Genomic DNA, 20,575 nt, shown 5'->3' with positions numbered 1-20,575 from the left:
TGGTCGGCGGGGCAGCGTCTCTGAGGCCACGCCCCTTGCTCTGGCCCCGCCCCCGGGCCCGGGAAAGCCCCGCCCACAGCCGTGGCGGATTCCTCGCTAGGCCTCCTCTCTGGCGGAGGAGCTCCCAGGTAGTCTTCGAGACCCCAACCCCCTGCGGGCTCCCAGACTCCGCCCCCATTCCCGGGGATTCCGGGGCTGCCCCGCAGACCCTGGCGCCCCCACCTCACCGTGGGCCGGAGACCTCGCCCTGGACCTGAAGCGCCTCTCGCAAGCTTTAGGCCGGGGACTCCCCACCTGAAGCCCGAAGACCCCGACTCCCATATGGGGAACCCTTGGAGTTAGAGAAGGGGAGAAACGGGGCGAGGAGGAGAGGAAAGTTAAACACGAGGAGCCGGAGGAGGGGGTGGGCGGCAGCGGCTGAGGCCCCAGAAAGGGGCTCCGCTTGACCTGAGGCGCACGCAGCCCAGCTCGGCCACTCTCTCGCTGGGGGTCTCCAGAGCTCTGAGCCCGGGGTGTCCGGAGACACCTCCTGTGCCCCTCCTCTCCAGCCACACGCGCCCCCGCCGCGAGGCCAGGAAGGGTAAGCAGACCTTTGGCGGCTTGCGGACCCTGAGCCCGGGGCTTGCGAAAGACCCCTTCCATCCTCCATCCCAGGAGTTCTGGGCTGGCTTTGAGCAGATGGAACCATTTAATTCCCGGCATGGTAATCGTCCATTTTTACGGAGAAAAGTAATAGTTTTACAAAAATGACTTGCTCGCGGTTGTTTTGCTAGAAAAGAGGCAAGAGGGGAATCTCGGCTGAACGATTCCAAAGTCTAGATTCTTGATTCATTCATTCATTAGTTCCTTTTAACGGTGCTGAAGATGGAACCCAGGGTATTGCACAAGCTAGGCAAGTTTCTACCACCAGCTGCATCTTAGCCCTTGGCCTCTGGACTTTGTGTGTGTGTGTGGCGGGGATTGAACCCAGGGACACTCTACTTCTGAGCTCTATCCCCAGTCCTTTTTAATTTTTTTTATTTTTTATTTATTTATTTATTTATTTATTTTTTTGGTGGTACTGGGGTTCCTGGAAGCCCTTCTACCTCCGGGCTACACTCCCAGACCTCTTTTTACATTTTATATTTGGAAACAGGGTCTCCTAAGCCAGCGCGCGCGGCTGGCTTCGAACCTGCGCGATCCTCCTGTCTCTGCCTCCCAAGCGCGGGGATTACAAGCGTGCGCCACCACGCCCGGCTCCTTTTTTATTTTTAATTTGGAAACATGATCTCCCTAAAGTTGCTGAGGGTCTTGCTAAATTGCTGAGGCTGATTGAACCTGCCATCCTCCTGTCTCAGCATCCCAAGGACTAGGATTCCAGGAGTGCCCCGCTGTGCCCAGTCTCCTGACTTCTGACATTGTATGATTAAGGATGGCAGGATGGGGGCTCGGAGGAGAAACTTTATCTGCAACAGATGAGGCCCCTTTTGCTCAGCATCTCTTGGTTTTCAGCAATAACCACGGGCTGAGGCAGGTCCACCCTTTGTTTATTTATTTTTTGTGGTACTGGGGATGGAACCCAGGGGCATTCTACCTCCAAGCTACACCTCCAGCCCACTTTTATTCTTTTATTTTGAAACAGAGGCCCACTAAGTTACCGATGACCTAAGTGTTGAGGCTGGCCGCGAACCTGTGATCCTCCTGTCTCAGCCTCCCGAGTACTGGGATTACAAGTGTGTGCCAGCACGCCTGGCGAGGGGTGTGTTTTATGAGAACATCAAAGAAGGCTGCGTGGAGGAGGTGGCCTTTGACCTCAGTCATCAAGAATGAACAGGAATTTGCCTACACATTCCCAAGAGAGAACATCTGCAACTTGCTTCCGATCCACGCCACAATTTGTTGCAGGTAAAGCTCCTAATCTCTCACACTCTGGGACCCCACCACATCCACCCTATTAACTCCCACACCTAAATATAGGCAAAGATACCACTTGCTTTACCAACCGCACTGCAGGATTGCTGGCATCGCCAGACGCCTACAGCAGGCACTGACTGGGACAGCCTCGTTCCCTCGTGTAACCCTGGCTTCCGGCACACTGCCTGCCCAGCCCTCGTGACCAGGTACTGAATAGCTGTTAGAATCCCCCATTTACAGATGAGGAAACAGGTGTGGGGGAAACTTGCTCCAGGCCGTGCAGTCAGACAGGAGTCCCAGTTGCTACTGCAGGACCACGGACTGTGGCCAGGAAGGTCTGTGAGATTGCCAAGACTCGCAGAAGAGACAGAAGTTTCTTCCCTGGTGGAGCGCTGGACTGGACCTGCATGCCAGGGGAGCAGGGAGCCTGGGTAGAACTGACACACCAGGTCAGAAAGAGGAAGTGAGGCCGGGCGTGGTGACGCAGGCTTGTAATCCCAGGATTTGGGAGGCTGAGACGGGAGGATCGCAGTTCGTGGACAGCCTCAGGTACTTAGTGAGGCCCTTTGCAACTCAGAGAGACCCTGTTTCAAAATAAAGAATAAGAAGCCGGGCGTGGCCGGGCGTGGCCGGGCGTGGTGGCGCACGCTTGTAATCCCAGCATTTGGGAGGCTGAGGTAGGAGGATCGTGGTTCACGGACAGCCTCAGCTACTACTTGGTGAAGCCCTTTGCAACTCAGTGAGACTCTGTTTCAAAATAAAAAATAAAAAAAATAGGGCAGGGGGTGTAGCTCGGAGGTCGAATGCCCCTGGGTTTCATCCCCAGACCCGCAAAAAAGAGGAAGTGAGAGTTGGGACATCACCAACAGCCACCAGTTCCCAAGCTCCCACCTTGACTTTTGGTTCTAAATCCAGGGCTTTGTCCCACGAACGCCTGCTTCTTATCTGCGTCTCAAGTTCCTTACATGTAAAATGGGAATAATAGTGGTACCTACCTGTGCTGGTGTATGATTTTGCAGTACTCGTCTCAATTCCCCATACGCAGCCCCTCCCTTCTCTGTCTTCAATGTAGATCTCATCTCTTTTGCTTCAAAGGAGACAAACAGCCAGGCATGGTGGCACATACCTGTAATCCCACTCGGGAGGCTGAGACAGGAGGACTGCAGGTTTGAGGCCAGCCTCAGCAATTTAGCGAGGCCTTCAGCAATTTAGTGAGATCCTGTTTCAAAATAATACAAGAAATAGGGCTGGAGGTAGAGCTCAGAAGTAGAACACCCCTGGATTCAGTCCCCAGTCCATAAAAGGGGGTGGGACAAAGAAAGGAACAAGATACAAACTATTTCTTCAACTTCTTTTTTTATTATTATTATTATTTTTTTGTGCTGGTACTGGGGTTCCTGGAAATCCTTCCACCTCCGGGCTACACTCCCAGACACCCATTTTTTATATTTTTATTTGGAAACAAGGGCTCTTAAGCCAGAGAGGCTGGCGTCGAACCTGCACGATCCTCCTGTCTCCGCCTCCCAAGCATGGGGATTACAAGCATGCACCACCACGCCCGGCTTCTTATTCTTTATTTTGAAACAGGGTCTCTCTGAGTTGCAAAGGGCCTCACTAAGTAGCTGAGGCTGTCCACGAACTGCGATCCTCCCGTCTCAGCCTCCCGAATGCTGGGATCACAAGCGCGCGCCACCACGCCCGGCCTCACTTCCTCTTTCTGACCTGGTGCGTCAGTTCTACCCAGGCTCCCTGCTCCCCTGGCATGCAGGTCCAGTCCATGCAGGTCCAGTCCATGCAGGTCCAGTCCAGTTCTTAAGTACTTCAGTTCAAGTGTCTGAAGGTTGGGAAAATCTTGGTTTATCAAGTTGAGAGAAGATATTTAAAACAAAACTTGTAATCCCAGCATTTGGGAGGATGGCAGTTCAAGGATAGCCTCAGCTACTTAGTGAGGCCCTTTGTAACTCAGTGAGACCCTGTTTCAAAATTTAAAAAAGGCGCCATTTGTGGTGGCGCACGCTTGTAATCCCCGCGCTTGGGAGGCGGAGACAGGAGGATCGCGCAGGTTCAAAGCCAGCCGCGCTGGCTTAAGAGACTCTGTTTCCAAATAAAAATATAAAATAGGTCTGGGAGTGTAGCCCAGAGGTAGAAGGGTTTCCAAGAACCCCAGTACCACCAAAAAAAAAAAAAAAAAACAACAACAACAACAAAAAAAAAACCTACCAAGATAGCCAGGTTCCCAGGACACTGGTCTATGGGCTTCTGATTCCTCCCAGTGCCATGAAGCTGGGAAGTGGCCGGGGATCAAAGAGGCCATTTCAAATAGAAGAGAAATGAGGAGGGCAGAGGACTTGAGAGGACTGAGGCCTGAGGCCTGTTTATTTTTTCCCCCTTTTATTTTGTGGCACTGCGGATGGAACCCAGGGGCATTCTACCTCCGACCTACACTCCCAGCCCTATTTTTTATTCTTTATTTTGAAGCAGGGTCTCACTGATTTGCAGAGGGCCTCACTAAGTAGCTGAGGTTGTCCACGAATTGCGATCCTCCTGTTTCAGCCTCCCAAATGCTGGGATTACAAGCGTGTGCCACCATGCCTGATTCCTGGTTCTTATTTTTCGTAGAAAATGTTTTAGAATTACAGGTTCAAGGCCAGCCTGAGTAACTTAGCTAGACACTCAGCAATTTAGTGAAATCCTGTTTCAAAAAATAAAAGCCAGGCGTGGTGGTGCTGTCTCTAATCCCAGTACTTGGGAGGCTGAGTCAGGAGGATCCCAGGTTCGAGGAGGGCCTCAGCAAGTAGTGAGACTCTCATCAACCTCAAAAGACCCTGTTTCAAACTAAAAATAGAATAAGGCTGGTAAGAGCTTGGAGGTAGAATGCCTCTGGGTTCTCTCCTCTGTACCAAAAAACAAACCAAAAAATGTGCCAGGGGTGTGATTCAGAGGTAGAATGTCCCTGGATGCAATCCCTAGTACCAAAGGAAAAAGAAGTTAAACCTGGATTGGTGGCATACACCTGTAATCCCAGTACTTGGGAGGCTGAGGCAGAAAAATGGCAGGTTCAAGTCCAGCCTCAGCAACTCAGTGAGACTCTTAGCAATCTAACGAGACTCTGTTTCAAAATAAAAAAAAATTTAAAGGGCGAGGGGTAGATCAGAGGTAGACTGCTCCTGGATTCAATCCCCAGTACCAAAAACTAAACAAAATAAAAAGTTGTGATTTATGGCTTCCTCCTTTTTTGCGGTACTGGGAAGGGAACCCAGGGGCTTTTCTACCTCCGGGCTATACTCCCAGACCTATTTTCTATTTTATTTGGAAACAGGGTCTCACTAAGTTGCCGAGAGCCTCACTCAGGAGCTGAGGCTGGCTTCGAACCTGTTTGATCCTCCGGTCTCAGCCTCCCAAATGCTGGGATTACAAGCGTGCGCCACCACGCCCGGCTGTGGCCCCTTTTATAATGAAGGGACTGATGGCTTGAATATATGATGCTTGATATCTCACCTGGATTCACTGGGAGGTTTTAACCACGTAGTCCTGGGAACAGCTTATCACAGTTCCTGGATATATTAATTATCTATTACTGCATAACCAATTACCCTAAAATTTAGTGACTTAAATAATAAGCATTCAGCTTATTATTATTAAATTCAGCTTATTATTATTACAAGTGTGGTGGAGCACACTTGTAATCCAAGTATTTGGGAGGCTGAGACAGGAGGATCGCAGGTTCATGGCCAGCCACCATCCCGGAGGTGAGACCTGGACAGTCTCAGCTCGCCCTGCTACTGTTGGAGGCTGCGCTCTGAGCGGATGCAGAGGAGGCTCCCCCGTGGGCATGGCACCACTGAGGCTGCGGGGTGTCAGTTACCCAGCTTGTGGGACCGTTGATTTTTTTTTTTCCCCACAACAGTGGAGATGGAAGCCAGGGGCATTCTACCTCCGAGCTACACTCCCAGTCCTATTTTTTTTATTCTTTTATTTTGAAACAGGGTCTCACTGAGTTGCAAAGGGCCTCACTAAGTAGATGAGGCTGTCTTCGAACCACGATCCTCCTGCCTCAGCCTCCCAAATGCTGAGATTACAAGTGTGTGCCACCATGCCCGGCTTATTTTTTATTTATTTATTTTCAAACAGAGTCTGGCTTAGTTGCAATTTAGGGTATAGTTTAGCTACACCCTAAATTGTTGATGCTGGCCTCAAACCTGTGGTCCTCTTGTCTCAGCCTCCTAAGTACCTGGATTACAGGTATGTGACTCCATGCCTGGCTAAGAATATTCCTTTTATTTTTATTTATTTTTTTGTGGTACTGGGAATGAAACCGAGGGACCTTCTACCTCCTGGCTATAACCTAAGATCTATTTTATAGCTTATTTGGAAACAAGTTCTCACTAAATTGCTGAGGCTGGCTTTGAACATACGATCCTCCTGTCTCAGCCTCCCAAGTACTGGGATTACAAATGTGTGCCACCACGCCCAGCTTCCATTTATTTATTTACTTATTTATTTATTTATATTTTTATTTTTTGGCGGGTCTGGGGATGGAACCCAGGAGCATTCGACCTCCGAGCTACACCCCCTGCCCTATTTTTAATTCTTTATTTTGAAACAGGGTCTCACTGAGTTGCAAAGAGCCTCACTAAGTAGCTGAGGCTGGCCGTGAACCACGATCCTCTGGTCTCAGCCTCCCAAATGCTGGGATTAGAAGTGTGCGCCACCACGCTTCTAATAATAATACACTTTAAAAATAAACTTATTATTTATTTATTATTGGTACTGGGGATGGAAGCCAGCAGTATTCTACCTCTGAGCTATACCCCAAGTTCAATTTTTATATTTTATTTTGAAAAAGGGTCTCGCTAGGTTGATGAGTATCTCACTACTTACTGAGGCTTCCTTGGACCTCTGATCCTCTTGTTTCTGCCTCCCAAGTACTGGGATTACAGGTGTGTGACTCCATGCCCAACTAAGGATGTTCCTTTTAAGAGCTAGCTCTTGGCCAGATGTGGTTGGCACATGCCTGTGATCCCAGTACTTTGCAAGCTGAGACAGGAGAATTGCAGGTTTGAAGTCAACCTCGCAACTTCACAAGGCTCGCAGCAATCCCAGCAGCACTAAAAGAAAAAACAAAAGCTAAAAACCCCAAAAATTCAATGACAACAACAACAAAAAAAGAACATTAAGAGCCCGGGCATGGTGGCGCACGCTTGTAATCCCAGAATTTGGGAAGCTGAGACAAGATGATTGTGGTTCGAGGACAGCCTCAGCTACTTAGTGAGGCCCTTTGCAACTCAGTGAGACCCTGTTTCAAAATAAAAGAATAAAAAAAGAGGACTGGGAGTGTAGCTTGGAGGAGTGCCCCTGGGTTCCACCTCCAGTGTCACGAGAAAAAAAAAAAAAAAAGAATGGTCCCACAGGCTGGGATTAGGGTAGCTGACACCCCGCAGCCTCGGTGGTGCCATGCCCTCGGGGGAGCCCCCTCCGCATCCGCTCAGAGCGCAGCCTCCACAACGGTAGCAGGGCGAGATGAGACTTGAGCTCTTATTCTTTATTTTATTTTTATTTATTTATTTATTTATTTATTTGGTGGTACTGGGGGTGGAACCCAGAGGTTTTCTACCTCCGGGCTATACTCCCAGACCTATTTTATATTTTATTTGGAAACAGGGTCTCACTAAGTTGCCGAGAGCCTCACTAAGTAGCTGAGGCTGGCTTCGAACCCGTGCGATCCTCCTGTCTCAGCCTCCCAAGCGCGGGGATTACAAGCGTGCGCCACCACGCCCGGCCTTATTTAAAACAGGGTCTCGCTAAGTTGCGGAGAACCTCACTAAGTAGCTGAGGCTGTCCACGAACCGCCATCCTCAGGTCTCAGCCTCCCGAATGCTGGGATTACAAGCATGTGCCACTACGCCTGGCAACCCCAGCCCTAATTTTTATTCTTTGTTTTGAAACAGGGTCTAAATGAGTTGCATAGGGCCTCACTAAGTAGTAGCTAAGGCTGTCCTTGAACGGTGATCCTCTTGTCTCAGCCTCCCAAATGCTGGGATTACAAGTGTGTGCCACCATGCCGTGCTTATTTTTTATTTTGAAACAGGACCTCACTAAGTTGCTGAGGCTGGTCTGGAACCTGCCATCCTCCTGTCTCAGCCTCCCGAGTGCTGGGATTATAGGTGCGCACCACCACGCCCAACAGGTGATGAAAATGTTCCAGCAGCTGAGCTGATGGTTATGTGTATCTGTGAATATGCTGAAACCCATTCAGTTATACACTTTAAATGGGTGAATCGCATGATAATATGAATTACATCTCAATATAGATATTACTAAAATTAAAACATAACATTGAGCAAAAGAAGCCAAACAACAGAATTCTTACTCTTTGATTCCATTTCCATAAAGTTCAAAAATAGCACCGGGTGGGGTGGTGCACACTTGTAATCCCAGAAATCAGGAGGCTGAGACCCGAGGATCGCGGTTTGTGGACAGCTTCCTCTACTTCGTGAGGCCCTCTGCAACTTAGTAAGACCCTTTTCAAAATAAAGAATAAAAATTGGACTGGGGTGTAGCTCGGAGGTCGAAAGCCCCTGGGTTCAATCCCCAGACCTGCCAAAAAAAAAAAAAAAAAAAAAAAGCAAATGCTTGCCAGATGCTGTGTGAGCATGCTTGTAGTTCCAGCACTTGAGAGGCTGAGACAGGAGGACTCTAATTCGAGGCCAGGCCTCGGCAATTTAGCAAGCCCATCAGCAACTTAGTGAGACTCTTTCAAATATAAAAGTTTAAGGAGGGTGGGAGTGTAGCTCAGAGGTAGAATGCTTCTGGGTTCAATCCTCAGTACCAGACACAAAAATAATAAAAATAGCCAGTGCTGAGCTAATTCAGGTGCACACTTAAACAGTAAATTAGAGAAAGGCAAGGACATTATCATCGGGTGATGGCCATGCTGGTAAAACATACGGGGCCCTGCCGGGCGTCATTCCATATACAGCTGTCTCTTCCTCTCCCTAGCCCGGATGCTGGAGGTTGAATCCAGGGCCATGAGAACCACCTCAGCTACTTAACGAGACCCGCAGTCTCCTGGTTCCTGGCCACCGGCCATGCACTCACCTTCCTGAATCCTTCATGCCGGAAGAGTTCATTTCGTTGTAATTAAGGGCTGGACACTGTAGGGCAGACAGAGGAAATCAGAACAGCCTGGCTTCTAACAGCCTTCCCAGAATTAACTGATTTCCTGTGAGATGGGTACTGTTATTAGCTCTACTTTCTTAAGGCAGAAACGGAAGCACAGGAAGGTGCATTACCTCGCCCCAGGTTTGTTTGTTTGTTTGTTTGTTTTGTGGGTCTGGGCATGGAACCCAGGGGTATTCTACCTCTGAGCTATATAAACCCCTGTCCAATTTTTATTCTTTTTTTTTTTTTTTTTTTTTTTTGGTGGTACTGGGGGTGGAACCCAGAGGCTTTCTACCTCCGGGCTATACTCCCAGACCCATTTATATTTTATTTTGGAAACAGGGTCTCACTAAGTTGCTGAGAGCCTCACTAAGTAGCTGAGGCTGGCTTCGAACCCGTGCGATCCTCCTGTCTCAGCCTCCCAAGCGCGGGGATTACAAGCGTGCGCCACCACACCCGGCATTTATTCTGTATTTTGAAACAGGTTCTCACTAAATTGCAAAGGTCCTCACTAAGTAGCTGAGGCTGTCTGCGAACCGCGATCCTCCTGTCTCAGCCTCCCGAATGCTGGGATTCCAAGCGTGCGCCACCACGCCCGGCTTAGTCTTTATTTTGAAAGAGGGTCTCACTGAGTTGCAAAGGGGCTCACTGAGGCTGTCTGTGAACCATGATCCTCCCGTCTCAGCCTCCCGAATGCTGGGATTCCAAGTGTGCGCCACCACACCTGGCTCGCCCCAGGTTTTATAGCTATCAAATCAGAGAGCCAGCAGGGTTCCAGAGTCTTGATACAGTCAGTGAGGCTGAGTGTTAGGAAGGCTTCCAAGGCAGGGACAATCACGTTTAATTAGTGGGAATCCAACAAGAATTCACAATAAAACATATCTCACAGTTTACAGTGTGGTTTTATATGGATTCTCTCATTTTACTAGATGAGGCAGTATAGAGTTGTGTTTAATAGCCTAAGGTTGTAGCTGGGTGTGGTGGCGCACACTTGGAATCCCAGTTCTTGGGAGGCCGACACTGAAGGATCGCAGGTTCACGGCCAGCCTCAGCTACTTAGGCCCTCCACAATTTAGTGAGACCTTAGGACTGGGGGTGTAGCTCGGAGGTCAAATGTCCCTGGGTTCCCTCCCCAGTACCGAAAAATAAAAAAAGCCTAAAGTCTATAATCTGATAATCCCAATGTTTATTTCTCAGCCCTGTCACTTACAAACTCAGTTTTATTGGGCTTCTCCCCCCACCCCCACCCCCGCCGTGGTACTGGGGATGGAAGCCAGAGGCATTCTACCTCCGAGTTACACTCCCAGCCCTATTTTTTATTATTTATTTATTTATTTATTTTTATTTTTATTTTATTTTTTGCAGGTCTGGGGATGGAACCCAGAGGCATTTGACCTCCAAGCTATACCCCCTGCCCATTTTTTTTATTCCTCGTTTTGAAACCGGGTCTCACTGAGTTGCAGAGGCCTCACTAAGTAGCTGAGGCTGTCCGCGAACCGCGATCCTCCGGTCTCAGCCTCCTAAATGCTGGGATTACAAGCGTGCGCCACCACGCCCGGCTTTTTATTTTTATTTTTGAAACAGCGTCTCACTGAGTTGCAGAGGGCCTCACTAAGTAGCTGAGGCTGGCCGCGAACTGTGACCCTCCTGTTTCAACCTCCCAAATGCTGGGATGATATGGGCTTCTTTTTGGTGTCTGGACTTTCTCATTTGTTAGAGGGTACAATAAAAATATTTGTTGCATATCATCATGAGGGCTAAGTAGGATAATAATGCCCTGAAGCACTTAGCACAGTGCCCAGCATATAGCAAACGCTCAGGAAAAAAGTTAAATGATAAAAGAAACTAGTTTATTTTACTGGTGATCGGTGATGCATCAAATGTTCTAAACCGGCCGGGTGTGCTTGTCATCCCAGCGTTCGGGAGGCCGAGACAGGAGGATTGTGGTTCGCGGACAGCTTCAGCTACTACTTAGTGAGGCCCTTTGCAATTCAGTGAGTCCTTGTTTCAAAATAAAGAATAAAAAATAGGGCTGGGGGTGTAGCTTGGAGGTAGAATGCCCCTGGGTTCCATCCTCAGCACCACACACACAAAAAATGTTCTAAACTTATTAAGCCTCATGGCAGCTTTGGGAAGGTTTTGTCTTCATTGTACAGATAATAGCAGCTTCTTCTTCTTCTTCTTCTTCTTCTTATTATTATTATTATTATTATTATTATTACAGTACCAGGAATTAAATACAGGAGTGCTTTACCACTGAACTACATTCCTAGTCCTTTTTATTCTGAAACAGGATCTTGCTAGGTATGTTGGGAGTGATGAATCCATTCCTCAATTCAGGAACTCAGGGTCAGCGGGTCCTTGGCTAATGTAATGGAAAAGAATTTTATACACTCAAGGGTGAATGCCATGTCAAGCAACATCTTGGGGAGGGCAAGGCTCTCCTCTTACAGGGCCTTTCATGAGGGGTGGGCTAGAGATGTGTGAGGCTGACCTCAGTCCGGGCAGTTTCTAGTGGTCTGGTCAACCTTAGGGTCCTCAGGCTGATTGAGGTCTTCATTACCTTACTGACAGATAAGCTGGCGACAGTCCTAAATGAGAGGTTTCTCAAAATATCATCTCTGTCTTGTTAGCAATGCACAAGGCAGTCATAGTTCCTTTCAGCTAACTCTGGGATCTACAGATTTCCCAGAAATTTCGGAGAGACAGTCCTGGAAAGGGAACTGGTTTGGGGAATAAAGGTTGAGGCGCGTTAGCACTTGGTTCTTCTTTTTTTTCTTTTCTTTTTGCAGTACTGAGGATTGAACCCAGGGGCATTCTACCTCCAAGCTACACCCCCAGCCCTGTTTTTTTTTTTAAATTAATTTATTTTTTAAATTGGTGCATTGTAGTCATATATCAATCACATTGGAGTACAAGACTTGAGAGGATATACAAACACACATCATCCAATCAGCCCTCCTCCAGCCCCCATCCCATTCCCTCCCCCCCCTCCATCGTGCTTCTTTGGTGATTTACTTTGATACATTTGTTTATGTACCTCCTGCGTTTTAAAGAGGCTCCGTCCTCCAGTATTACATACCCTCTGATTGGTCACATTAGTTGCTTCACTATAGGGCCCTTTCTATAGCTCAACCTCTTCCTGTTGCCCTTTTCCTCCTAGTTATTGCTGATTAAGAGAAGCATCTGATTTATATTTTCTGCGATATTTCTCTGTGCATGCTGCGTTGCAAGTACCGATCCCACTCTTGATGGTCCCAGTAGTGGCCTGGCTACTCAGTGGACTGATCCAGACCTCGCTGGCTCAAGCAGCGGCCTTGCCTCATGGGAGGCCCCAGTTCTGTTCTTGCTGGCCCCAGCACCAGTCTAGCCCTTCGGCAGGTTGTTATCCTGGCCTCGGAGGCCCCAGTACCGGCCTTGCCTCACGGCAGGCTCCAATGCCGGCCTCGTTGGCCCCAGCACCGGCCTAACCCCTCGGCAGGTTCCATTCCCGGGTTAGGAGGCCCCAGCACTGGCCATGTCTCACGGCAGGCTCCGATGCTGGCCTCGCCTCACGGCAGGCTCTGATGCCGGCCTCGCTGGCCCCAGCACCGGCCTAACCCCTCGACAGGCTCTTATCCCGGCCTCGGAGGTCCCAGTACCGGCCTTGCCTCATGGCAGGCTCCGATGCCGGCCTCACTGGCCCCAACACCGGCCTAACCCCTCGGCAGGCTCTTATCCTGGCCTCGGAGGCCCCAGTACCGGCCTTGCCTCAAGGCAGGCTCCAATCCCGGCCTCGGAGGCCTCAGCACCGGCCTTGCCTCACGGCAGGCTCCAATGCCGGCCTCGCTGGCCCCAGCATCGGCCTCACCCCTCGGCAGGCTCCAATCCCCCAGCCCTGGTTTTTATTCTTTATTTTGAAATAGGTCTCACTGAGCTGCAGAGGACCTCACTAAGTTGTAGCTGAGGCTGGCCACAAACCGTGATCCTCCTGTCTCAGCCTCCCAAATGCTGGGATTACAAGCATGGGCCACCACACCCAGCTACCAGGTTCTTATATTAAAGTTATACTTTACGCCGGGCATGGTGACACATGCTTGTAATCCCAGCATTCGGGAGGCAGAGACCGGAAAATCGCACTTCATGAACAGCCTCAGCTACTTGGCAAGGCCTTTCACAACTCAGTGAGACCCTGTTTCAAAACTAAAAAACAAAACAAAAAAAGTTATACTTTATTTTTCCTTTCCGTTCCTTTCCTGTCTTTTTACCTTTTCATTTCTTGGATCCTACATCAAGCTGAGTAGCCTTGAGATCCTCCAGCCTCAGCCTCCCAAGTTTCTATGATAACAAGTCTGTACCAGCTCCAGGTTAATCTTATTTATTTATTTATTTAATTTTTTTGGTGGTACTGGGGGCGGAACCCAGGGGCTTTCTACCTCCAGGCTATTCTCCCAGACCTATTTTATATTTTTATTTGGAAACAGGGTCTCACTAAGTTGCTGAGAGCCTCACTAACTAAGTAGCTGAGGCTGGCTTCGAACCTGTGTGATCCTCCTGTCTCTGCCTCCCAAGCGCGGGGATTACAAGCGTGCGCCACCACGCCCGGCTATTTATTTATTTATTTATTTATATATTGTACTGGGAATGGAACCCAGGGGCACTCTATCTCCAAGCTACATCCATAGCCCTATATTTTAATTCTCTATTTTGAAACAGAGTCTCACTGAGTTGCTGAGGCTAGCTGCAAACCTGTGCTCCTCCTGTCTCAGCCTCTCAAGTACTGGTATTACAGGTGTGCACCATGACACCCAGCTTCCAGGTTCTCTCTCTCTCCCTATCTATGTATTTCTCTCTCTCTCTTTTGGTGTGGTAGTAGGGATTGAATTGAACTCAGAGGCATTCTACCTTTGAGCTACACTCTAGCCCAATTTTTTATTTGGAAATAGAGTCTCACTAGGTTGATGAGTCTCACTACTTGCTGAGGCTGTCCTTGAATTTGAGATCCTCCTGCCTCAGCCTCCCAAGTACTGGGATTACAAGCGTGCACCACCATGCCCACTTCCAGGTTCACTTTAAACCCTAAAAATACCACCATGTCAGCCTGTTATGGTGGCCCACGCCTGTATCCCAGTACTTGAAAGATTGAGATAGGAGGAGAGAAGGCTCATGGCCAGCCTCAGCAACATAGTGAGATTCTCAGCAACAAGACTCTGTTTCAAAAATAAATAAATAAATAAAATCGGACTAGGGGTGTAGTTTGAAGGTGGAATGCCCCTGGATTCAATCCCTAATACCACAAAACAAAAACAAAATAAAAATTCCCACCATGTAGCCGGGCGTGGTAGCGCACGCTTGTAATCCCCGCGCTTGGGAGGCAGAGACAGGAGGATCGCGCAGGTTCGAAGCCAGTCGCGCGCGCTGGTTTAGGAGACCCTGTTTCCAAATAAAAAAAATGTAAAAATAGGTCTGGGAGTGTAGCCCGGAGGTAGAAGGGCTTTCAGGAACCCCAGTACCACCAAAAAAAAAAAAAAAAAATTCCCACCATGTCCAGTAGATGACGCGCCAGCACAGTAAAGAGCGGGCATTGGGGAGGGATCAAAACTACTAGTCCCAGAATGCTTTGCGGGCCTGCTCTCCTGCTTGGCTGTCCGACGTAGTGCCTGTGCGTATTCCTCAGGGAAGGGATTACCGAAACCTTTCCGTTTTTTCTTCTATCCGCAGAAGGCAAGATAGGAGCTTTCTGTCTGTTCCTAACCCTCCTCGTCGTACTAGCTGGCGAGCGGTAGGCCGGAAACAAGGCTGCCATTTGTTGGCCTGCCTGGCCCTCGCCTGACCTCAGGACCCTTGACCTCTGGGCCAAGATGGCGGCGCCCAGAGCCTCGCTGCTGTGGTCCCTGGAGTGATCTAACACCGGAGCCCCCACGTCATGTCGAAGCTGAGCCGGGCCTCCCGGGCCCTCAGGAAGCCCGAGGCCGGCGGCGTGATCCGCACCATCGTGCGGGCCGGCCAGGCCATGCCCGGGCCCCCGCTCGGCCCGGTCCTGGGTCAGGTGCGGCAGTGCCCGGGCCGGGTGGGCACGGGAGCGGGCTCCGGAGGGCTCCCCGCCCGGCGCTGCGCCCGCCTTAGCTTCCCAGCCCTCGGCACCCCAGCCTCCTCAACCCTCCTCCAGTACGCTGTGAGGATGCGTGCGAATCGTCGGCAGGTCGAGTGGTGTTTGAATGTGGGTTGAGGAAAGATGGGAAGAGACACAGCCGGGAGCGGTGGCGCACGCCAGTAATCCCGGTACTTGGAAGGCTGAGTCAAGAGGGTTGAAGGATTGAGGCCAGCCTCTACAACTTTGTGAGATCCTGGGGCTGGGAGAGTAGCTCGAAGATAGAATGCTTCTGGGTTCATCCCCCATACAGACAGAAAAAAAGAAGGGACAGACCTAATGTTTTATACTTCCTTCCCAGCGAGGCGTCTCTATCAACCAGTTCTGTAAGGAGTTCAACGAGAAGACGAAGGATATCAAAGAAGGCATTCCTCTGCCCACGAAGATTTTTGTGAAGGTGCGGAGTCTGGATTCTGATTCTCTGCTGCGTTCCTATCGCCCCTATTCTTCCTCAGCCCCCTCTTTGCCCTTCTTTCAGGGGGCTCCTCACAGTTTCAATCTCGGGGCTGCTGTTCTGTTCCCGACTTGGCAGTCTTCCTATGAATAAGCTCCCAGCCGCTGTGTTTCTTTTTCTTTTCTCTTTTTCCTTTTCCTCCCTTCCTCTCTTCTTGTGTGCGCGCTTGTGCATGCATGTACTGGAGACTGAACCCAGAGGCATTCTACCTTCGAGCTACACCCCCAGCCCTTTTTATGTTTGTGTTTTGTAACAGGGTCTAGCTAAGTTCCAGAGGGCCTTTCTAAGTTTCCGAGGCTGGGCGTGAACATTTGGTCCTCCTGTCTCAGCCTCCCAAGAACTGAAATTAAGGCGTGCACCACTATGCCCGACTCTTCTCATTTTTTGATACTGGGGGTGTAACCCAGGGTCTCACTCATGTTAGGCAAGCATTCTACCTCTGAAATATATCTCCAGTCGTGTGTGTGTGTGTGTGTGTGTGTATGTGTGTGTGTGTGTTAGTGTTACTGGGGACTAAACTCAGAAGTGTTCTACCTCTCGGCTATATCCCCAGCCCCATTTTATTTATTTATTTATTTATTTATTTATTTATTTATTTATTGTGGGTCTGGGGATGGAACCCAGGGGCATTCAACCACCAAGCTATACCTCCTGCCCTATTTTTTATTCTTTATTTTGAAACAGGGTCTCACTAAGTTGCAGAGGGCCTCACTGAGTAGCTGAGGCTGTCCACAAACCATGATCCCCCAGTCTCAGCCTCCCGAATGCTGGAATTACAAGCATAATTGTGCGCCACCACATCCGGCTATATATTTTTTCACATAATTACTTTTTATTGAATGTGTTAATGTTACAGAGTCCGTGCACTGCCAAACCATGCCTGAGAATCCAAGGGAGGAAAGGGTACAGTGGACAGCCTCTCCCGCCCATCACGCAGCACGCTGAAACTTGATCATGAGCACTGTGATAACTTCACAGTCTCCTAAACTGTAACAAGAGTTGGGATTTGAATCCGCTGCAGGTCCTCAGTCTCCAGTACAGCAGGCCATTAAATAAGCCTCATCTTCATCTCAGTGCACTCAGTAACAACCCCTGACAAAATTTCATAGGAAAACAAAACTTTTTAAGAAAATGATGTGGCTCAAGGCCCACGAGGTCACTGTTAAGGTTTCTGGTTTCCAAATGAAGTCTTCAGTTTAACCAAGAATCTCTCCTGTCATCCAGCCTCCCTGGCTGGCTCGGGGGCTCACCGGGCTGAGGCAGGGTGCCATCCTGACTGCCAATGGGCCTGCAGGGATGTCGGAGACCAGCCCCCCTGGAGGCGGTCCCTGCGCTGACAAGTTCTAGTGCCAACTCCTACAGCAGCTCCCTAGCCAGGGCGGTTTTCCTCACCTTTTGCACCCATCTGGACAGCAGTAAGCCTGCGATGCTGGCCTTTGGCAAAGGGACTTATTTTAAGAAAGCCAGAATCAGCTATATTTTATTTTGAGACAAGGTATTACTAAGTTGCCCAGGTTGACCTGGAACTTGCTTGAAATCCTCCTGCCTCAGCCTCCCCAAGTGGCTGGGATTGCAGGAGTGCACCGCCACACTCAGCTCAGACAACATGTTTTCTGAACAGTCTAGTCCTGTTTATTGCAGTCTTACCCTGGTCCCTCTGTCTCAATGGGGCTTGCAGAGCAGAGTTGGGCTTAGGATAGAGGTTAAAGGGATGTTTGCTGCAGATTTATTTTTTTTTTTTTCTGTAGTTTTGTTGTCTTTAGGGACATCATAGGAAGATGAGTTGAGGAAAGGGAGGAACAGGACATTAGAAGTTTCCTGGAAGCCAGGTGTAGTGGCACATGTCTAATCCTAGTACTTGGGAGCCTCAAATAGGCGGATTGTAGGTTCAAGGCCAGCCTCAGCAAGTTAATGAGACATTTAGCAACTTAGTAAAACCCTGTTTCAAAATAAAAATAGAATAGAGCTAGGAGTGTAGCCTGCAAGTGGAATGCCCCTGGGTTTGATCTCCTATGTCCCCCCACCCCACCCCCCAAAAAAAGAAAGCTTCCCTGGGCCTGGGCAGCAGAAAGAGATATTGTCTTTCTGTTTTTCTGTTAAGCCTGACAGGACATTTGAAATCAAGATTGCACAGCCCACGGTTTCCTATTTCTTGAAGGCCGCTGCTGGGATTGAGAAGGGAGCCCGGCAGACAGGTGAGGGCCAGGGCGGGCACCAGGGAGCCCGGGGCTGTGGAAGGAAGCAGGGACACTTGAAGAGCTACTTGTTTCTCTGTTCCGCCCAGGGAAAGAGGTGGCAGGCCTGGTGACCGTGAAGCACATATATGAGATCGCCCGCATCAAAGCTCAGGACGACGCCTTCGCCCTGCAGGACGTGCCGCTGTCCTCGGTGGTGCGCTCCATCATCGGCTCCGCACGGTCCATGGGCATTCGCGTGGTGAAGGGGTGAGTGCGGGGCCGCAGTGCTGAGGGCTCCTTAGCGTGAGAGGCAGCCTTTGAGTCAAAGCAGCTTAGGTTCTTGGCGCTGGGGGCTGGGTTGAGGCCTTTCTCCTGGAACACACTTTTTTTTTGGTGGTGGTACTGGGGGTGGAACTCAGGGGCTTTTCTACCTCTGGGCTATACTCCCAGACCTATTTTATATTTTATTTGGAAACAGGGTCTCACTAAGTTGCCGAGAGCCTCACTAAGTAGCTGAGGCTGGCTTCGAACCTGTGTGATCCTCCTGTCGCAGCCTCCCAAGTGCTGGGATTACAAGTGTGCGCCACCAAACCCGGCTTTGGAACACACTTTTTTTTTTTTTTTTTTTTTTGGTGGTACTGGGGGTGGAACCCAGAGGCTTTCTACCTCCGGGCTATACTCCCAGACCTATTTTATATTTTATTTGGAAACAGGGTCTCACTAAGTTGCTGAGAGCCTCACTAAGTAGCTGAGGCTGGCTTCAAACCTGTGCGATCCTCCTGTCTCAGCCTCCCAAGTGCAGGGATTACAAGCGTGCGCCACTACGCCCGGCTTTGGAACACACTTTAAAGCAGCTGTTACGTGTTAGACGTGGTTCTGGCTGGCGGATACAGCCGGGAACGATCAGTTCTGCTTGCCCTGCCTGGAGGAGTGCGCAGTCCTGGGAAGCAGATCCCGAAGTGGAGCATCAGCCTGCCAGCCGTCCATGTTGATCGAGGCGTGATGGGTGTCACAGAGCGGGAGGGTGGCTTCTGATTTTGCCTGATGTGTCAGTGAGAGCCTTGGGGGAGGTGACATCCAGGCAGAGCCCTGGAAACGCAGGATAGAGACGGGGCGGGGGGCGGGGATGATGCAGGGAGTAGATAGGTGCCATGAAAGATGGGAGGGGAGACAGTGCAGCAGTGTTCACTGTGATCTGGGCATCTGGTCCTGGAGGCGGGGTGCAGCGGTGAGAGGGAGGGGCCTGCACTGTCCTGCTGAGATGATCCTGAGGCCAGCAGGGGCCCCCTGGGGGGGGGCTTCCCAGGATCAGGAATTGTCCTGTTTGTTTGTTTGTTTGTTTGTTTGTTTTTGTAGTACTGGGGATTAAACCCAGGACATTCTGCCTCTTAGCTATACCCCCAGCCAGCTCTACTTTTTTTTTTTTTTTTTTTTTTTACACTGGGTCTCACTGAGTTGCTGAGGGCCTTACTAAGTTGCTGAGAGTAGCCTCAAACCTATGACCCTCCTGTTTCAGCCTCCCAAGTACTGGAAAACAATTCCACAACTGGTAGGAATTGTTTGTTTTCTTTTTCTTTTAAAATAAAGTGTCAGGTAGAAGGTGTCCAGCCCAGACCACAGCAAGGACAGACACAGCTCTTGACCTTTGCTGACCTCTTGCTGTTTGTCACACCCCATGGCAAGGCTGACAGATGTTTCCCAAGAGGGGCTGGGTGGGGCTGGAGCAGAAATGGACTTGATTTATTTCAGGTGTGTGTGTGTGTTACTGGGGACTGGACCCAGGGGCATTCTCCCTCTGAGCTCCAGCCCACCCCTATTTTATTTTTATATTATTATTATTATTATTATTATTATTATTATTATTATTATTATTTGGTGGTACTGGGGTTCTTGGAAGCCTTCTACCGCCGGGATACACTCCCAGACCTATTTTATATTTTTTTATTTTGGAAACAGGGTCTCTTAAGCCAGCGCGGCTGGCTCCAAACCAGCGCGATCCCCCTGTCTCTGCCTCCCAAGCTCGGGGATTACAAGCGTGTGCCACCATGCCCGGCCTATTTTTTTATTTTGAAACATGGTCTCACTGAGTTGCCGAGGGCCTAAGTTGCTGAAGCTGGCCTTGAACCTGCCATGCTCCTGTATCGGACTCACAAGTACCGGGATGAAATCTTTGCTTATGGGGAGCACAGACATGCGTAGATCTGATCCACGTCCTGGACCCCTCAGTGTCTGGGACACAGAGGAAGGGCTGGCGGGTATGGCCAGGGCCTCCCAGGACACAGAGAGCTTGATGGAGACGAAAGGCGATGGGGTGGCGCGTGGAGCATTCTTGGCAGAGGAACAAAGGGGCAAAGACATGGAGGCCGGGAGGTCCAGGGAAAGGGCGTTACGTGGGCCTGGTGGGCCCCACTGGTGACCGGCCACTCACCAGCCTTCTCCTTCTTCACCTGCAGCCTCAGTGCAGAGGAGCTGGCAGCCTTTCAGAAGGAGCGAGCTGAATTCCTGGCTGCTCAGAAAGAGGCAGATTTGGCTGCCCAGGAAGAAGCTGCCAAGAAGTGACCCCTGCCCTCCGCGCTCCAGGATTTGGGGGAAGCAGCTGAGGGGGCCAGTGGAGAAGGTGGTGTCAACACAGAGAAAGGGAGGTCACTCCAGCCTGGTTATTAATTTCCTGACTTTATATATTTTTACATATATGGCTCTGGCAAGCCCGAATAAACACCCTTTGTCACCCACTCCCACCTTCTGTTTTGGGATGACAGG

General features: G+C 49.9%; 1 protein-coding gene across 2 annotated transcripts; it reads left to right on the top strand.

Moving 5' to 3' along the window:
* Positions 1–14,959: 14,959 nt before the first annotated feature.
* Positions 14,960–20,374, top strand: MRPL11 (mitochondrial ribosomal protein L11; the record flags this gene model as incomplete). Of its 2 annotated transcripts, none has more annotated exons than XM_080693068.1 (5): positions 14,960–15,004; positions 15,486–15,581; positions 17,740–17,833; positions 17,923–18,082; positions 20,269–20,374. In XM_080693068.1, the coding sequence occupies 5 exons, from the start codon at positions 14,960–14,962 to the stop codon at positions 20,372–20,374; spliced, it is 501 nt and encodes a 166-aa protein (XP_080549194.1). The 2 variants fall into 2 exon arrangements, with proteins under 2 accessions (XP_080549194.1, XP_080549193.1); XM_080693067.1 differs by having other exon boundaries at positions 14,960–15,082.
* Positions 20,375–20,575: the final 201 nt, after the last annotated feature.

Source organism: Muscardinus avellanarius, assembly GCF_963383645.1.
Source record: "Muscardinus avellanarius genome assembly, chromosome: 1".
Taxonomy (NCBI): Eukaryota; Metazoa; Chordata; class Mammalia; order Rodentia; family Gliridae; genus Muscardinus; species Muscardinus avellanarius.
This window is presented reverse-complemented; position numbering and strand designations above follow the sequence as displayed.